The sequence below is a fragment of the Dunckerocampus dactyliophorus genome, chromosome 20 (assembly GCF_027744805.1).
Source record: "Dunckerocampus dactyliophorus isolate RoL2022-P2 chromosome 20, RoL_Ddac_1.1, whole genome shotgun sequence".
Classification (NCBI taxonomy): domain Eukaryota; kingdom Metazoa; phylum Chordata; class Actinopteri; order Syngnathiformes; family Syngnathidae; genus Dunckerocampus; species Dunckerocampus dactyliophorus.
In genome coordinates, this window is record NC_072838.1 from 7,821,046 (window position 1) to 7,841,986 (window position 20,941).

The 20,941-nt window shown below is 41.6% G+C and overlaps 1 protein-coding gene across 1 annotated transcript in view; it reads left to right on the plus strand.

Moving 5' to 3' along the window:
* rbms3 (RNA binding motif, single stranded interacting protein) overlaps window positions 1–20,941 on the plus strand; it is a 277,321-nt gene that overhangs the window by 72,070 nt on the left and 184,310 nt on the right. Inside the window, exon 4 of the mRNA XM_054763521.1 lies at window positions 16,426–16,517. Within this exon, the coding sequence (XP_054619496.1) occupies window positions 16,426–16,517 (92 nt within the window). The remainder of the gene's footprint in view (window positions 1–16,425; window positions 16,518–20,941) is intronic.

Sequence of the window (20,941 nt, forward strand, 5' to 3'; positions counted from 1 at the left end):
GCTACATATCAGCGTCTTTGAACGCATCTTCTGAATGTGTTATATTTTGTATTTGAGTTTGTTTAGCCATTTTTATGCTGGAAAATGCTTAAAGGGATAGTTCGGGTTTTTTGAGATGAAGTTGTATGACATCCCCATCAGCAGTGTAGTGCATCGACGGTGACTTACCCCCCCCCCCACTTGGTCCCATAAGCCCAGTTCTGGTGAGATTTTGGTGATGTGGAACGTAGTTTGGGTTAGTTGCTGGGGACACTTAAGTAAAGAGTTTGGCTTCTCATACAACTTTATGTAAAAAAATCTTACCCCTTTAATTTAGGCAAGATTTGCTTAAATGTGCATTTTTCTGACTATGAATTGGCCGTATTCAGCCATGCAACAGCATTATTTATTAATATATTTTTGAAAAAAAAAAGTGTAATTCGGGGTGCAAAATGGTACATTGGTATGGTCTGGTAGTTTGGATTCTCAATATCTCCTTGTCAAACGTATTGGTGTGCGACTTCTCTTGCATCTTTCTTTACACGTTTTGCATAGCTGTTAGCTAGTTAGCATAGCTCGTGAGAATTATCTGCCTAGCTTCTCGTCTTCAGACTCCAAACGTGACTTTTTACCACAGTGGCATTTTGTTTTTAAAACAAACAATGCGGTTAGTTTGGAGCTCATTTTTGTCCCACGAGGAAGTGGATATTATGTCTATTGGGTACGCACTGACTTTCAAGTGTCTACTGCTGTCATGATACTAATTATGTCTTGCCCTCCAACCACCATCTGGGCATTGTTGTTTAATGAACATGACCTATTTGCCAGGGACCCTTGGAATTGTCTAATGGTGGCCCTAGCCAATAGCACTCATCATAAATAAATTGAAAAATGTACAGTTCATCCATGTGATCGGTATCGGCCGATCTCACTCATGGATGATCGGTTTTGGAATCGGCAGCATAAAACCCTGATCGGAGCATCCCTGGTAAAAAAGTGTAACTTAACTTTTAAGGGTTAATAATATAATAGGAATTGTGTTCCACTGGTGGAAGTACAGGAGAGGGATGCATTGAAATTCTACACATCTGTTCAACATGAGTCATAGTTTTATTTTAACCACGTTCAAATGTGCTGTTTAGTATCTCTTTTCACTTTTGATGGATAGAAAAGCGTCAGGAAGGAAAAGAACTGATCCAAAGCATAACGCAAACACGGTGTAGGCAATCTCATAGCGTTGACATTTATGGCTGCTAATAAATCCCTGCTTATTGATGGTATGACTGTTTAAGTAACAAATGGAATTCTCCGATTCATCGGGGTATATATTCAATGAGCAAGTCGATGGCTTGATCTCAACCCAATTGAGCGTGCGTTTCACTCGCTGAAGACAAAAATGAAGGCAGGAAGACGCACAAACGGCAAACACTTGGCAAAGTGTTTTCCAGGGTGTGCGTTCAGAATTTGGGGTTGACTTCTTATTGACTACAAAATATAAAAGGGTTATTCGGTAATCTCCCGTTTATTTTAGTTAATTGGTTCCAGACCTGACCATGATAATAAATGTTCACGAAATAAGATACCTTATTCGTAAATTGAATATTTCATAATAAGAACATAGAAAACCTGATCACCACCTTCTAAATACGTTTTTTAACATTATTAGAGCCCTCTAGACATGAAATAACACCCCAATGGTCACCTTTACACTCCTATTACCCAGTATAGTAGACATAATAAGAGGAAATAAGACATATAAGGCATAAATAAGACACAACACTCACACAGAAGAGTTCCTTGTTCTGTGCAGTCCTTCCTGCAGTGGCTAGTGTCTCATCAATGTAACATTACTGACACCTACTGACCAGTGGAGAATACTACATATCATCACGTCTTTGAATGTGTCTTCTGAATGCTCTATATTTGTATTTTAGTTCATTTAGCCATTTTTATGCTTAGATTAGGCATAAAATACGTTAAATTTGCTTTAATATGTATATATATATATTTTATAATAGGCCGTATTCAACCTCAAAACAGCTGTGATTTCTTAATTCATTTTCGAAAAACTGCGAGTGAAGCCGAGAAATTTGAAGCGCAAACGGAAGGGAAGGCAAGGGATTACTGTACATAACAAAATGTGCTCTTTTAGAACTGCATCACTCTCATTACCCTTGCAATATCACGCTTTGATTATCGCTCCCTTGCTATATTGCGGTTTTTCAGATATTAATTTATTAATAATGATCGCTGTTTCGTGGTGGACTACGGCCTATTATTAGTCAAAACATATTGAAATACAAGTGATATGTAGCATTCTGGTCACATTGAGACATTACCTTACATTACATTGCATTACCTTAACCCTGCATGAAGTCATGAAGTCAGCCATGGCATGTTCGACATGACAGTGAAAAATGTTCTCCTGCCATCCCGTGTGGGAGTGGTAAGTGTTTGGCTTATGAAGCTTAGAAGAAATAATACGGGGCTAACTGGTTAGCTCGCTAGCTCGCTAGCTAGCGGACGTCTCGAGTCCCTGCAGCATAGGAGTTGTGTAATGTGGTGTAAACAATGAATAATAGGAGTGTGAAGGTGACTATAGGGGTGTTATTTCATGTCTCCAGGGCTCTAATAATGTTAGAAAACATTAAACAGGTTTTCCATAATATAACTAAAAATATATTCCATTTATTAACATTGAATCCTATATTGCGGATATTTATCCCGGTCGGGTCTGGAACCAATTAACCGCTTTAAACGAGGGACGACTCCATCCCACAAGTGTCCATTCACACAGTGGCAATACAGGTGGTCATCCGTCGTTTTGTGATTGCGAAGTTGCTACCATAAATTCATTAAAAACATCATTTTGGCCTATAAACACGCCAGCGGAAGAATACAGTGTGTGCCTGCTGAGCCGCACAGAGGAAGAATAACATCACTTATTATTAGTTAACTTTTTATACTTCATTATGTCCTAAAAATATAACAGCCCAGCCCATTTTGTCAAATTGATTGCATAATTAGGGAATATTTTGATTGATAAAATGCTTTCTTTGCCAGCTTTTTTCAAACAAACAAAAAGCACACTTAAATGTGAATTTCCCCTGACTGTATTGGTTGTGGACAGATAACTCATAGGGCCTGAGAGGAAGGTCTTTACTTATCCTGGACCTAATTGTGGACAGCAAAACAAATGCAAGACCTGACCTGCCAAGATCCTGGCCCTCGCTCAAGCCTTGACTAATGATCATACTGCCAGCTGAGGAAGCCATAAACCAAGCCTTAAGAGGGCTAACTGAAGGTGGCCAGGCTGTTCCCTGTGAATGTCAAGCAGATGTGGAGCTAAACAGGCCCGTTATGTAGCTATTCAAATGAACGGGACACGTTTCCTTGATCCACATTTGAATGTTTGCTCTTCCTGGAGACTTGATCCATGTTCCATAGGCCCTTGAATTTCATTGATCTGTCTTTGTTCAAATATTTAGCCTGTCCTGTCGTCTCGCCGGAGGCTTTCAGGCCTGGAGGCTGATGTGATTGCATTGCAAAACCTGGTGAAGATGATGCGGTGACACTGAAAATGCTAGAATGAATATGACTGTTATTTGCGGACTTGATGGACAGCTTGCACCATCCTGGGAAGACTTTCTCCACAATTTTGGAGTGCATCATGTGGTGTGGCCACACAAAAAAATCACAATTGATACAGTACGTGTGTTGGGCAGGATTTTGAGTCATAATGAGTCCCATTATGATCCAGTTCTTTTCTCACCCATGTGAAACAGAAGCAGCATTATGGTGACCTGCAGTGTTATCTTGCAGCCCATGATGACCCACTTTTCCCTTCACAAACAAGCCCATGTTGTACTCGGAACCCCCTTTAGGAGAAGCCTAAGCCACAGTCAAGACAACCAGTCTTCCTCAGTTATTGCACAGCAGGATAGAAAAGGTCCAAGTCAGAAATTCAGAGTGCTACAGTACATATCCAATTCTATATAAATGTTTTGCATGTATGGGGGATGACGTTCCCTCTAGTAAGCTTTAAAGCATGAAGATAAGAGCTATTAGTGTCAGTGCTGCTTCTTGGATGGTTTATTTTAGAAAAAACACAATTTCTTGGCATATGGCAAACCCGATTTGGTGTCATGTGTCGAAACAACCACTTACAGCAATCCCTCGTTTATTGTGGTTAATTGGTTCCGGGCCCAACTGTGATAAGTGAATTTCTGCAAAGTAAGATTCTTTATTTATAAATCTAATATTTCTGTCGTTACAAAACCTGTATACAACCTAAATATATATATATATATATATATATATATATATTTTTTTTTTTTAACAAAACAGCATTCCCTCATTTATCGTGGTTAATTAGTATCAGATCCGACCGCGATAAGTGATTTTCCGCAAAGTAGGATTCAATATTAATGAATGGAATGTTTTCGTAGTTAGAGCATAGAAAACCTGTGTAGAACCCTGTAGACATGAAACAACACCCCTATAGTCACCTTTACACTCCTATTATTCTTTGTTTTCACAACATTGCTCAACTGTAATGTGCAGGCTACGGGACAATTGTTTATTTGAAACTTCTAAAATTTCAAACGGAATGGTGACGAAGGACAAAGGAAGAAACCAAAAAGCTTACCACTTCCACACGGAATGGGAGCAGAACTTTTTGTGTCATGTCTCATCAATGTAACATTACTGGCACCGAGTGACCAGAATACTACATATAACTTTTCTTTCAATCGTTTTTGACTAATAATAGGCCATAGTCAACCACAAAACAGCAGTTGTTTATTAATACATTTACAAACAACTGCGATAGAGTGAGGGAGCGATGTTCGAACCGCGATGTAGCGAGGGACGACTGTAATGGAGCCCTCAAGACATGAAGTCACAGCCCTGTAGTCAACTTGACACTTCTATCACCTTATATAGCTGACACAATAAGAGAAATAACACATGTTAGACGTAAATGGTGTTTGTACTTCCTGTTCTGGACAGTTACTTCCTGAGGTGGCATTACTGACATCTTTGAATGTACCTTCTTAAATTTGTATTTTACTTCATTTAGCCTTTTTTTAAGCTTCTAAATGCTTAATTTAGGCAAGAAAATACATCAAATGTGCTTAATAGTAATTAAGATGATTTATTAATTAATATATGTTTGAAAAAACGTGATTGAGTGAAGCTGTGAAATTCCAAGCACACGGTGGTGAGGGATGAGTAGGAGTTGATCCTGGGCACGGGGCTGTTTTGTCGAGCAAATGTGCAACAGGAATTGCCAAGTCAGCTGGTGGAAGGCTTCTTCTCCTTGATAACTTCAAGGACTGTTAAGAATAACGTCAATGATGCTTAATGGATGCATTGAACATCACTGTGTCATATAGAACGCCACTTTGTTCAAGCTGGACCGTGAGATATATAATCAAACAAAGGCCCATCTTCAGTGACACGCCATGAATCGCAAGACACATTACAGCTTTGTCATGCGTAGCTGTCCGTGGAGTGACCCATTCATCTTCCATATTAAGTATAGGATGAATATGATGAATCACCCACATGCTATGTATCTCATCTTGATGACTCACAAGGGTGTAAACAATTGGTCGGCTGGCCTTACACACCACTGTAATACTGTGTGCTTTTTGCTTGATTCATTATTCATACTTAGGGCGCTATTATTCCTTTGTATGCAGTTCAAAATGGGATCATTAGTGCTGAATATGAGACTGTGAAAAATGGAAATATTGGTGGAAAATGGTGGTGAATATGGAATGTAGGAACTCCAAACAATCCAGACTATTAGCAGATAAAGAATGGTAATTTTCCCCGGAGGTAATTAGGATTTGCATAATTTGACAGTGATTGCATGAATGATGCATGGCTGATTGATACATTGATACACGCGCTCCAAGGAGGACGTTTTTTCGCGACGCACAGCCCGAGGTGGTGTCTTCTACCAGTGTGGATCTCCGCAGGAGGCGATGTAAAGGGAAGGTCCTGTGTGGTGCACGTACAACATAACAGTTAGTGGGACCGCCGTGCTTAAAGTAACACTGCTCTCTGACGATACTGACAGGCGACCAGGAAGTGTGCTGACACCTCATTTCCCCCCCGACTCTGGGAATGTGTGTGTGGTGTGTGTGTGTGTGTCATCCTGCCTGTGTGCTTGTGTCAACACATTTGAGAAGCTTTTGGTTTTTACTTTGCATATTGTTAGTTTTACCCCATAAGCGTGGCATCAGTCACTCTAAACAGGTTTTAAGTGGCAGGTACAAAGTTGATGTTTTTGATGTGCACTCGTTAAGTTCACAGCAACACCTTCTGCCTTTGCATCCCCCGCGCGCTAGTAACTTTAGAGTACCTGCAGTGAACACAGTCACAGAACAGAATGTTCCTGACGTTTGTTTTTATCCTTCGTTTTATTATTATTCAAGGGGGTCCCTGTGCCTCCCACATCGGGGTGAAATGATTTTTCCCTGTCAGTGGAACAGCGTCTATAAAGTCCAACCGACAATGACTCAGTTTGAACAGCTTTGAAAGAAAGCTGAGCCTTAGTCTCAGGCCCAGTGCACACGAAAACAGATCAGTAAATAGTCACATCCACACATGAACGTTTTCAGGTCCGATCACCGGGTAAAAAAAAGATGTCATACGTAAGGCACACCTACGTGTGGCACCTATACAGACACACACAATGCTACATGACACACAAGCCGTAGAAGAAGAAAGTCCATCGTCTTCCACTAGAAAACGTACAGTAGAATTAATGACAAAGCTTTGTGTTATTTAACAGTGTCAACATTCAAGGTTTTTATTTTCATGGGCCGCCAGTGGCCCATTGATTTAAAGGGATAGTTGAGATTTTTTTTTACTTTGAAGTTGTATGATGTCCGCATCAGCAGTGTGCTACAACAGTAACTTCCCGCCCCCTATCCCTTTTACATGGAAAAACGTGTTCTACTAAAAAAGTGTTCATCAAGCATCAATGCAATGATTGCTTATTAAAGTATGAGTTATTGAATGATTTGCTTTTTACATTTGTTTTTGTTCCTCAAAGCCTGCAACTGCTACTGCTACTACGACTACGACTACAACAATAATGATGCAAAACATTAGCTACAAGCCAAGTACCCCTGATCCGTTAGTCTGCACCCCTGAGTCTGGACTCGGCACACCTTCCCCCGGCTCGAGCCGTCGCCCGGTGGAAGGGGAATAATGTCGCCCCCAAAGAAGCCTCTCCACGCATAGAGGGTTCTTTTTACACTTATTTTAACACCATAGAGTGTGTGCTTTTTGTGTCAGTGAATAAAAGAGACAGAATAAAAGAATCGGAAACGGATGTAGCTTGGCCAGCTTGTCTCATGGTATGTCAGTCTCTGCAAACATGGCTGCAAAACCATCAACAAAGTGTCATGCTTCTGCTCGTGGTTAAGGAAGATGTACATGCAATGCAGTTCCAATCGCTTTATTAACAAGCAGCAAATGCAACACGTAAGCACACTCACACAGCCCGAGTCGCACTAGTCTGCTCTGCCAACCCACAGTTCCACTCACGATTACCGACGAGAGGTGACTTTCCAAGTTATTCCGTCGTCTTAGCTGGCGTTTATGGCGGCCGCTTCAGGAAGGGATGACATCGTGTTTGGAAGGAAACACCACCATGAATGAGCAGACTCCTGGGGAAATATTTCCCCACGCAAGGTCCTCACAATTACAGCATTTCATTCACATTATGTCAATCCCCGTGAGATTCTGCGTTCAACAGTGGATTTTACGGCAATCATAGGACCCTGCGCTACCCTACAGCACTTGCTTGCAAACTTGCTTCACTTTGGTTCAGCCACTTGTGGTTACAAAACAAGTAAGTACATATTTTATGCAGGTTATATTTACATTTTTAGACTTTGATACGGGCCAGTTAAAAACAGAGCCGTACGTTGGACTCCCCTGTGCTACACGCAAGCAAAAATAAGCGGCCCCTCTAAAATTTGTATCATTGCTCTACAAATTTGATGTGATCTCTTCCTGTTCCGTTTCCGTATTTATTTATTGATTTATTCATCTTATATTTTCTTACTTTTCTCATCTCTCACGTCTTCCCTTGGTTGTTGTTTGTGATTAGGTGATTAATTCCATTTGCGGAGCTGCTGAAGATTACCAGTCATAAAGTATCTATCGGTCTATCTATGAAGTTGTATTGCATTCTCTTAAAAACGTATCAAAGCGTTAACTCAGTGTAACTTGAAAAACATTTTTTACATTTATTCCACAAGAAGAACCCGCCTCGACAGAGGAGAGGAATAATTCAGGATAAGATAATGCAAGATAAGAAGAATAGACTGTTGGAAGTTTTGTGATATAAACTGTCTCACATTCAAGAGTAAGACTCCCGCGTCACTTTATGCGTTGTTCCCACTACCCATACTTAATATTATTTTATTGCATTTGCTTTTATTATAGAACAGATTCTTCTCAGACCGACATAAAACTGCAAACCTTGAAAAGCTTCTAAATGACATATAAACCTACTACCTGTTATTGTACAACCAAATTGTTTCATTGCGGGTTTGGGAAAGTTATATTGGATAAATAACAAATGTGCAAAGTAAATATCACATCTATGACAATATAAATGATTGCATTTTATCCCTATTAAAACTGCATTACATTTAAAAAGGTCAACATTATCTCATTGCACAAAATATTGCTGTGAATAACTCACGTAATAGTCTCTGAACATCGTAATATCCCCAAATCTTACAAGCTATACTCTTCTAAAAACAGAATTCCGGTTAAATATTTGATACTTTTGTCAGTATCTGTGATGTTCTTCAGCATCAATTGGTCTCAAATATAGAAAATATACCTGCGGTGTTTCACATCCGCCACGGTGTTCCAACCTAACAGTCCATAAATAGTCTGGCCCGTGGCTACAGATCACACATTTCACACAGTCTTTATGCATATCAGATACAATAACTGCACACTGGAGGATCCAACTGCGTTTATTACTGCAGGCAGTTTACTGTCAATTCAGTCTTCCTAAGTTGATTCAGCTGACCCCCAGTAAACCTCCTTTCCCTTCGCCTTTCATTTGCAAACAGGCTGTTCCTCACAGCCATCTTCCTGCACTCAGGCTTGCCAAAATTTAGGTCAGCATTCTCTAAAATACTCCTGAAAGTTTGATAAGTGCACTCTCGGTGGTTGGGGGAAATATTAAATTTGTAGTTTGAGGTTTCCAGATGCTACGTTTAAAATACTCATTGCCAGAGGCCCCTTGTTACTCCCTATCAGGCTCTGCTATTATAATCTCAATGCCTACATTTCTCAAGCAACGCCAGTATCAGTCCATTCACCAGCCTTCTTAATGAGTTTATTCTGCTAGCATCCTGAAGACAACAGTGGATGGCACTTCCTACCACAAACTGGGAGAAGATCTCCATCAACTTGCTGCAAACGTTGAAGGATGTGTGCCTCCTCAGGAATGCTCACTCTGCACATTCACTTTTTGTACACAGTGGCCATGTTGGTACTTCAGTCCAGTCAAGTGTGAAATTCTACTCCGTTCTATTATCCAGATGTCCTCACAAAGAATGGTTGAAGATGGCTTAATGCTAGTCCTGGTCTCTGACTTCTTAGTTTTGTTTTTGGTCAGGACCAGTTGATTCCTGCTTCACCAGCACACAAGGCTGTCCACCAGCTTTCCGTAGTCCCTTTCCTGTCCAACCCTAATACACCTCACCAACACATCCTGAGTAATCCTGAGAATCTCTATAGGTGGAATAATCCATCCATCCATCCATCTTCTATGCCGCTTATCCTCACTAGGGTATGCTAGAGCCTATTCCAGCTGACTTCGGGTGAGAGGCCGGGGAACACCCTGGACTGGTCGCAGTAGGTGGAACAATCCAGTGCTGGAAATCCAATGTGTACAAGGTAAACAAAAGGAGACGAGACAATTTCTTGTGGTGGTCAGACATCAACGACCACAGAGTGCTCCCCAAGTAGTCAAGTATCCAGAAGATGGTGGCTGCTGAGACGCCCCCATCTGAAGCAGCTTCTAACGGTTGGATGGTATTGGAAGCAATGGAGAAGCCAAAGACCATGACTCTCACTGTACCTCCAGTGCCAAGCATGAATGAGCATGATGCCGAAGACACATAACAGCATCATCCACACCTACATGGGGCTGGTGGGCAAACTGCAGACGGTCCAGAGCAGAATTCACCAAACTCAAACCGGTCTCTCCAACACCTTCATGACAAGTGACGCCAGCACAAGGTCTCAGTAGGTGAGACCCGATGGGATGGCTTCCTTGGGCACCGGTAGAAGATTTTTCATAGACCCGGCATCTTCTACTGCACCAGACTCAGGTTGAAGAACACCACCAGACAGCTGGGACTTGGACTCATGCTATCAGGTCCTGCAGCCTTGTTTTAGCTGAATTGATCAGTGGTGGCGGGGAGGAACAGAAGGGGTTAGTTAGCTAAACCTGTTCGGGAAAGCCTATCCCCGCTGACTTCGTGCAAGAGGCGAGATACACCCTGGACTGGTCATCAGTCGATCAATCACATAGACAAGCATTCACACTCACATTCATGCCTATGGACAATTTAGAGTCTCCAATTAACCTACCATGTGTGTTTTTGGATGTGGGAGGAAGCCGGAGTACCTGGAGAAAATCCACACATACATGGGGAGAAAATGCAAATTCCACACAGAGATGCCAACGGAGATTTAAACCCTCTCCTGACTGTGTGTGCCACCGTGCGGCCCTAATATACTGTATTATAATAATGCAATATTTCCTATGTCATCTTTCACTCTGTGAAGTTGTGCAATGGCCATTTGTGACGTATTTTCTCGCAGGCAACTCGCACTATCTATAAAACGTTTGCAGCATTTCTTGAAATGCTGGCTTTTAAACTGTATTAAAGAGCAGCGTTTCTTTTGCGAGGACTTTCAGTGAACACACACCATTTTGTACTGTTTTGTTTTCATCATTAACATTCCCCATTTTTGCAAGCGTCTTTTACCCTCTTCATTTCCTACTTCCTAATTTCCGAATGACTTTGCGTTTGCTGTTCAAGAGGCTTCACTCTTTTGTATGCTAGCAGCTAGCGGTGTATGCTAGCAGCCCAACCTCCCCCACAGAGACAAAGGGACTGTATGACTGACAAAAGGGCTGACTCTGTTCACCGTTGTTCTATGGAATTCTAAGAGTTCTTTTTCATTCATCACATGATTAATTTACATATTTGTTATCGTATATCTGAACAAGAAATCATGTTTTAATCTTGCGAGATTCGTGACAACATTGTGGTTGTTTATCAAAAGACCTCAAAACCAAATTGCGTTATTTCTCAACTAAATGTAGGCAAGTCAATCATGACTCCTTAATCTTTGAGTATTTTTCTTTCTGTCTCTTATGTTTTTTTCTGTAGGATGACCTGGTCCACTTTGGTGGATTATTTTGAGATAACCCAAGAGAAGTTTAGACAAAGGTATTCCCTGAAGGTGGTAATCCATTGTTCGGTGGACCACACAGACATACTTAGAATGAAATCACCAAAGCCCAGCACAGCACCAGAGCTTGACATACAGTACACAGGATATTGCTTAGCATGTTCGCCGGGTACAAACTCTCTGCCATGAAATGGCACAATAACACGCAAGCAAACACGCCAGAAGCTGAGCGTCAACACTCTCGTATGCACCCTCATTACATAATGTTCGCTTCAAGTTTGACCCATTTCCAAAAGTAAATGTGGCGGCTCAACAACACAAGACTGACACACAGTAGCTTCTTCCTGACAACGGCAACACCCCAAGGACAATGCGACAATATTAATAATAATGAGAGCAATATTCTTGCATATTTTGCAAGGATTTTATTGATAAAATAATTGAGAACTGCTGAATTAATGTAGTATAGCCTATATAGACATTCTAAATAGAGCTGTAGTTTATTGCAGTAAATTCGGTGTAGACATTAACTTTACGCCTTTTCAGCCTGTGAGCTACTTTTAAAATGACCCAAAGACCCACGTCCAACTATTAACACAGTCGAATACAGTCGTCCCTCGTTTAGCGCAGTTCATTGGTTCTAGCTCCGACCGCGATAGGTGAATTAATAAAGTAGGGTTCAATATTATAATAAACAGAATATTTTCATTGTTAGAGCATAGAAAACCTGTTTACGACCGTCTAAAATCATTTTCTAACATTATTTGAGCCCTGTAGACATAAAATAACACCCCTATAGTCACCTTTCTAAACATACTTGGCAAATAAGACAACAAAATATCAGGAGAATGTAGACTGGGGTGAGCCATGTCCATCAAAATTTTCAGACATTATGTTGGCTTGTCGTGAAAGCTCGCTTCTGGTCATGTGACGGCGACAAGGAGAAATCAGGAGAGGAGTTTAATGTCAACAGACTGATGTCATATGACATCTACAAAGTAATGTTTAGTACGTGGGTAATACATGCAATCGACCTACACTGCCTTAGGTTGACTGCGTTTGACGTAACGGGCACCCCTGCTCTTGGTCCGGATCAAAATTGAGCGGAAATACTGTGAAGCCATAACATATGAACAGCATGCGAGGGTTAAAGGTGCCATTCTACTTTAATGACAACTCAGGCATTCATCAAATAATGAATCAAATGGTAATTTATTTAGGAGTGCATGATTCAGAAAGTGCCACATGCAAGCACCCACTCACACACACACGGCGACTTGAGAGCAAATTCTTTCAGAACATCACTAAGTCATTTTCAGTTTTCCGTCATTCGGGCTTTTGATTTTTCAAAGACTCAGAAGCTGGCTGGCCCACATTGTGCTGCGCAACACACAGCATATTAACACAGCCCCATTTCACAGTCTCCATAATCCTCTCCACAGTAACAAATCTCTCAAAGGTTGGCAGCATACCAGAGCTGCTGCCATTTTTCCTTCTCCCTCCTTACTCTATTTTACTTACACACGCTCACATTTATATTTCTTGCAAATATTGCAGTTCTGTCCATCCACACCTCACCCCCACACGATCCCTTCTTTTTCCTGACGTTAACACCCATCTGGAAATTCACAGGGAGGAAGGCGGAGGGGAATGAAATCCACGGCTGCGATTTATGAGTTATTGCAATCACCGCAAGTGTAGAAGAAGAGTGGGGGTCACTTCTGTGTTCGTTAAAATGAGGTAAAAAGCCGTTAACGCTGCCCTCCGATCCACCGTTTCAGGGAAGAAAGTGTAATCAGAGCAGAATAATAGGTGTGAGCTGCTGGCAAGTGTTACAAATGCACGCTCACACGTCTTGCTTGTCTCACCGTGCTTTGGGCTGTGTGTGGTTCTCTTAATAGCGGGCTTCTCATTTACTGGACGAAGACAAACGAGATGTCAGTGTTTGGAGGTCGGCAGGAGTGGGCGAGGCGGGCCATTTTTCTATTAGGTCCATAGCTTATCACTCATCTCATTAAATATCAATACATGAACCAATCAGGTATGTGTTGCATGGCTTCGTGCTTCATTCGGTCCTTGCAACCAGGATGTTGAAGCTCAATGTCCTCTTTTTAAAAAAAAATATACTCTGTCAGGCTCGTAGAAGCATTTTTTTGTTTTCCGGTGACATGTTTGCTATTTTACATACTACTGCTTTTAGAATTGGCCGCACGGTGGTCTAGTGGTTAGCGTATTGACCACACAGTCAGTCTGGAAGATCTGGGTTCGTATCGCCATTTGGGCGTATGTGTGCGGAGTGTGCATATTCTCGCGGTGCGTCCCTGGCTTTTCTACTCCGGATTCCTCCCACATTCCATAAATATGCAGGTTAATTGGAAACTCCAAATTGTCCACAGATGTGAATGTGCGCATGAAGGGTTGTTTGTCTATATCTGGTTGCGATTGGCTGGCGACCATACCAGGGTTGCCAGCACCACTCGCCCAAAGTCAGCTGGGATAGGCTCCAGCATACCCCTGTGAATGATCGTGATACCTTTTTCAAACATGTTATCCTTTAACGTGTCATTCATCATCTTCAACTTTTTGACCTGCTTGACTGTACCAAACTGAGTTGCGGATCACAGATTGCAGTTGTTAACTTTGGGGTGTTGGGTACAGTTTTACCGGATGTTCACTATGGCACAATATGGTTCAATATGGCACCTCATGGGAAAGAACTCTTAGGTTTTGAAAATTACAATTGTTGCTCTCCGCAAAGCAAGGGGTGGACAAACTTTTTGACCCGCAGGCCACATTAAACGTGAAGGTCCCTCCTTGTTTCCCTCCCAGATGACCTTGTTAACATGTAAAAACACAGGAAAAAATGTGACAAAGCGGCGAAACACAAAAACAAATGGTAAAAAAAAAAACCCAAATGTCTGACATGGCACCAATTTTCTGCAGAGCTTTTGTCAGAGAATGCTTACGTCTCTGTCCCTCTCTGTCACACACACTTGTGTTGCTCTGTAAACAGACCCCCACCCACTCTAGTTCGTATCAAAGCCTGGTCTTCTCTGAGCTGTGACACAGCTCCAATGATTACCATAATGACTCGCATAGTTGTCCCTCGCCTCATTGCGGTTTGCAGTTTCACTCTATCAGGACTTTTCAAAAATATATTTATGAATAAATCGTGCTGTTTCATGGTTGAAACATTATTAGTCCAAAAATATGCACACATAACCAAATGTATGTATTTTTAGCCTAAGTTAAGCATTTTCAAGCATAAAAGTGGCTAAATGAACTACAAGTCAAATATGAGACATTCATGTAGTCAGAATTGTACAATCTTGATCACATGACATTTTTATGATTTGACTGCGAGATTGATAGTCGAATTGGAGTCTTCCGAATCAAATCGTCGAATAGTTGACTATTCTAAGACATCCCTAACATGTAGTATTCTACACTGGTCACTAGGTGTCAGTAATGTTCAGTGAGACACACAAGCACCAGACTTGATTCCCGGAACAACAGGCTTTTATTGCAGGATTGAATTATCTCACAACAGGCACAATAATGCCTAATATTGCTACTGTTGCAGCCGTAATCCACCGCGAGATGAAAGTGTGAACTCTGAACCCACCGACATATCCTCCGGTCCGCCCCCCACTCGGCTCCCCTAGAACCCGAGCACATTTACAGCAACACACACGAACACAAGTCATTTTTCTTATTTACTCTTATGTCTACTGTATTGGTTAATATAAGTGGAAAGGTGACTATAGGGGTGTTCGTTCATATTCAGAGGGTTCCAATAATGTTAAACGCATTGCTCAAAACTACAAAACTATTCCATTTATAGTATAAGGAATCCTACTTCACGGAAATTCACTTTTCACGGCTGGGTCTGGAACCGAGGGATTACTGTCAGTTGAAAGTGCACAGTCTCTATTTTGACAGTTGTCGATTTATGCTAATCCAATTGCCAGCTACGGCGTCGACATTAAAGGTTTACAAAAAAATTTGGAAAAGCGTAAGTCGTTTAGCCTAGGCTAAACGTAGATCGTAACCCCTGAAACTGAGCATGGTGGCCCAGGTCATATAGCCGACAGGACCAGAGGCGACCAAACAAGTTGAGCTCTCGTCTTGGTTCCAAAAAACGCCCAAAAGTGCCGCCAGTATTGCTGCAGTGCTTTGATGAAGCCTATAAGTGCTCAGATTAAAGGGTGTGCACTGCATCAGTGCATCAAGTCAGTCTGCATGGTCATTGTCCCAGAAGGAAGCCACTTTTGATGCTGGCAGGCCAAGAAAATGCTTCCCTGGAACCATGTCCTGTGGTCTGACAAGACTAAGATGAACTTGTTTGCCTCAGATGGTGTCTGGCTGGTGTGGCACTCGTGAGGAGAACCAAGATTTTTCTTACAGTGAAGCATGGTGGCGGTTTCACCGGTGTTTCCCTTACTATTATATTATCTATATCACGACGTCATTGAAGAATACCTGTAAATAGCCCTATCTGCATCTCATGTACGTATGTCTCTACAAGGCAAAACACAGACAGAGCCGTCAGGGTCTGTCTCCACCCCCAACAAACCCAACTCACCGTTTGTATCTGCACTGTGTACTACATCATCGTGCATCTCTCTGTTGGTGTATATTGAGAGTGTTGAGTGGGGAGGTTTGGGTAAACATGGTTCTGCAGTTGGTTATTAGAAAATCGCTCATCCGTGCCGCTAATTAAGATGCATAGCATCTCCCTGAACGTCAGCGCGGCTAATTATCAAACAATGTAGTGCTCAACAGATATAAGAACTGGCAGGCTCTGTAGTCGTGTTACTAACCTATTACTGCTACAATTACCAAGCGTCTGTCATTCTCCTTGTTAGTCATTTGCATTCTTTTTTTTTTGTTGTTATTTACTAATGCCTGTCTATATTTATTTCCCTCCTCACTCTCTTTGGATTTCTTCTTCTGTTCTCTCTCCAGGCTACGGCTTTGTTGATTTTGACAGCCCAGCTGCAGCACAGAAAGCCGTGTTGTCTCTCAAAGCTACCGGAGTGCAGGCGCAAATGGCCAAGGTAGGCTGTCACACTGCTTCCTCGTGTGCTGTCATTAGCAACAACGCACGACTCCTTCCACTTGTTTAAAATCATATAGAGTGGTCTCTTAACGCTAGCCGCACAGCTCTGTGGCTCAAATATGGTCGGTATGCTGTGCAGTGCATTTTTCAAGAACGATTTGAGAAATAACCGTGCTGTTGTTTTCATTTGCTGGTGATGTCTGCTGACAGGCAGGACCCACAACCCCTCCCAAGCAAACGGTGTCGTTATAAGTGGGTTTGACAAGTGGCTAATTATATTGTTGTTAGGGTTTTATTAGATTGAAGGAACACGGGTTGCAAAGCTGCAGTTACAAGCTGTCTGTTGACACTTTCACATGGAGAGAGAGCACGGGCAAAGAGTTTATGGTGCTTTATGTTTTTTGCGTAGAACGAGTGGGTGTGTAACCCTGAGTTTGGACAGCAAAGTTGGACATATAAATGGAATTCATACAATTTGGAATTCAACCAAAATTCCTATGGGGGGGGAGGGGTCCTCATTGCACAACGTCTTGTATATACGACGTTTCATTTTCACAGCATTTCATTTTACACGGGTTGAGTATTACGGTGTTTTGTGGTTACGACACACTCCCATAAATTATTAATATTGTACCAGAAGAAGAAAAGAGAAGTAGTTATGTGCGTGCGGAGGAAGAATACGTAGGCGGACTAAGTAATTGCGCGCGGCTACTTTGGAAAAGGACAATGTCACCTGTGTTCTTTTCTGTTAATTATGTCTCCCAAACTGGAGGCAGACTCATCTGTTAGCAGCGTGTCAAAGAAAAGGAAAGTGAAAAGTGATCTGAAATGGCAACCAACATTAGCTGCATGCTTGGTTAAGACCGTTCGACTGTCACGGCCACCATAAAGGATCAAGAAAGTACCTTTTGAACATGTGAAAGGATCTGCTGCTATGAAATGGACGGTGATAATTAAGCAGGGTAGTGTTCTCAGGTTAGGACTTCCTTGTCCTAATAAGCCTGTCTCTCTATCCCTTGCAACGCCCTTTCCAGTGTGGAAAAGCCAACCATTTATCATTTATATTTTATCAGTCCTCATGTTCTGTGTACCGTGTGAGTGAGGTATTAATTTAGATATAATTTCCTGTGTAACCCACCTGCTTCACACCGCCTGCGCCAGGGCTCGGACACAGGACCTTGGAAATGGGAGACGAGCGCTGACCATTCGGGCAGGCATCCGTTACCCTCACACCCGCAAACCTCAGTCCCATCAGTCCATCAGTCAGGGCACCGATGTAACCCGCCTGCTTCGCACTGCTCGAACACAGGACCTTGGAAATGGGAGACGAGCGCTGACCATTCGGGCAGGCATCCGTTACCCTCACACCCGCAAACCTCAGTCCCATCAGTCCATCAGTCAGGGCACTGATGTAACCCGCCTGCTTCGCACTGCTCGAACACAGGACCTTTGGAATGGGAGACGAGAGCGCCGACCGTTCGACCAAAAACGGTCCACAAAACCAAAAGCGCACCACTTTTTTTTTTTTTTTTTTTACTGTGTTGCACTTGTCACGAGTAAAAATGTAAAAAATGAGGTGTATGGCAATGCACTCATTACATCATTGTCATTAAAGTGAATGACAATGTATTTTTCTATTATTTCGTATGGAAAGAATGCTTGAGAAATGAAAAACAAATCGACCAGCATCCTGGAACAGATTAGGTTAGTTCCAATTCTATTTTCTCCTCAATTTTTGTTCATTGTCTCTACACAAAATGTGTCAAAGAAGTGGACGTCAAGGCTGAGGATGGAATCGGCAATCGGCCTCAGCAGGGCTGTTCCTCATGTGTGATAGACAAGCATGCACATGCTAAATCGAGCTATTTTTGTGGCTGGGAGTGTGCGTGTCGGCCACATTAAAGCAATGAATATGGTGATAGCGTTGAGTGATTTTTCTCACTCCAGATGCTGTGTATTTTATCAGATCTTGAAATCCCGGCCTGCCTCCTTACGGAAAAGAAATAGCGATGAGATGGAGAATGACAACGGCGCCCGGTGAAGATGACAGACTTGATGATAACAATGAAGGTGGCAATTATTTTGATCAAATGGGATGGGATCTGAAAGCAGGAGATGATATTCTCCACAGTGCTCAGGTGTGCCATTTCTCAAATGTGCCATTTAGCTCTTTCCTCTCCCCAGCAGTGTCCTTCTTCTAATATTTATAAGAGGCCGTCCTCTCAGAATACAGATAAGATGTCTTGCTCTTTTGCCTGTATCATTTTAAGACCATACTTGGCATTGCTCCCCTTTTATCGGTCAATATTTTCGGGCAGCGATGCTCTGCCCCAGTATTGAATTGCCGGCCATTTGAAGCGTTTGCATGTGTATTGTGCTCACACAAACGATACAGCAAATGTTCTGTGCTATGCCTCTCTGCTTTTATCACACTTTTGAGGGACATTAAGGAGTCGTTCGCTTTTATAGACTCCCTTTGCATCTCTCTCATACCTCCAGCAGCTATCACTGACTTCACTCGTCGTCCTCCATCCTACCTCCTCTTCAACATCGGCACACCTCTTTGTTAAAATGCCTTACACTTGACTTGACCTGTTGACATATTGTCCCAGGCTAATTCTGACCAGATCTCCTTGTAACAGCGCATGGAATCCATGAGCCCTCTAGCATTCATCAGCATTCAGAAACGTATCCTTAATGAGACCAGTTGAGACCAAAAAAAACTGCACAATATTGGTGGGCGTGTTCATTTTCACTTCCATGGTGATGGCTTTCCTTTTCTTTGACGCACTGCTACATTTCCAACACCTCCAAGTATGACAAGTGAATAGACCACTAAGATTCACGTTCCACTTGAACAGCTGATTTATAATGAGCATAAAATAATTCAACATTTTAACGGCAGTTTACTACAAACACACGGTTGGTATCGGCGGCTGGTATCGGCTGCAACTATGATTATTTTCTTCATCGATTGTTTTGATTAATCGAGTAATTGGTTAGATCCTAGACAAAGGGTCGGCAAACTGTGGTTCTGAATTTTTTTTTTTAGCACCGAAGTGGAGGAAATGTGCATTTCCAGAAAGAGTTTGAATTATCCGACTCACCGCAAGTCCGTGAATGCATCTACACTGCATTGTGACTGCTGATTAGACGGGCGGGGTGGGGACAAGCAGTGCGTGCAGCGAGACACGAAAGAGACGTCTTGTTTTGCGGCCCCAGACTATTTGTTTTTTTTTACTTTAAGGAGGCAAAATGGCTCTTTTAATCAAATCATATGAACCAAATCAACATAAACCAAACAAGAACAGTTAGTGTGGCCAGGGGGTCATTTACAGCCCTTGGCTTTTTTTTTTTTTTTTTTTTTTTTTTTTATTAGCCCTCAGCCCATTCGGAAAATACATTTAAACAAGAAAATTAAAAAAAACAGCAAAAATGGAAAATAGAGCAGTAATTTTATGAGAAATAAAATCATATTAAGAGAAAAACTACCATGACATTGAAATACTAACGACTAAAGGATGTATTTTTTTTTTTTTACGTCGCAATATTATGAGAAACAAACAAAACAGAATACTGTAAAGTTGCATTTTTAGGACAATTTGATTGGGTATAAGTTGTCATATTACGATAATAAAGTCAAAATATTATGAGAATAAAGACATAATACTACTAATTAATAATAATAATAATAATATAAATAAAAAAATCAATAATATAATAAATAATACAAATAAAATCAATAATAAAATCATTTTGATTTTTCAGTACGCGGTCCTCAGTGGAAAAATCTGGACACCCCTGACTTGGTGGTTTGGTCCGCAACATATCAGAAAAGAGGCACAAATGTCCATCACTGGTTTCCAAAGTCGAAGCTGATGTGCGTGAATATCTTGTTTTGCCTAAAACACAACAATAAAAAGTCTGCTTTCATGGATCGCTCAGGAAATGTAAAACACATTCACATTTCAGAGGCTAAAATCAGAGGATATATACATTTTTTAAATGAAAATTAATTAATTGAATACCAAAATGGCTGACGAATGGGATTAATTGTTGCAGCTTGGTTTAGGAGTATTAATAGACAACACAGGGGCCGCATAAAAAAATCTCTTCAGAATAAAGGTGCAAGATTACGAACCACGACTCACTGAAAACGGGTCCACAGCCGACCCACCGGTTGAGAATCACTGGTTTAGTACATTAATGTTGAAAGAAAAACAATAATGGAAGGAGAAAAGGCGCCTCAGACAGGAGGGGTGTTGTCGTTGTTTTGCATATAGTCTACCTAAGTAACTGGTGGTCTCTCTAATATACTCTCTCTCCATTTTGTCACCTATATCTCTCCACTGCAAAGTAATAGAAAAAGTGCAAATGAGAGCCGCAGGCATTGAGCTCATTAAGTGAAACCATCACAGTAAT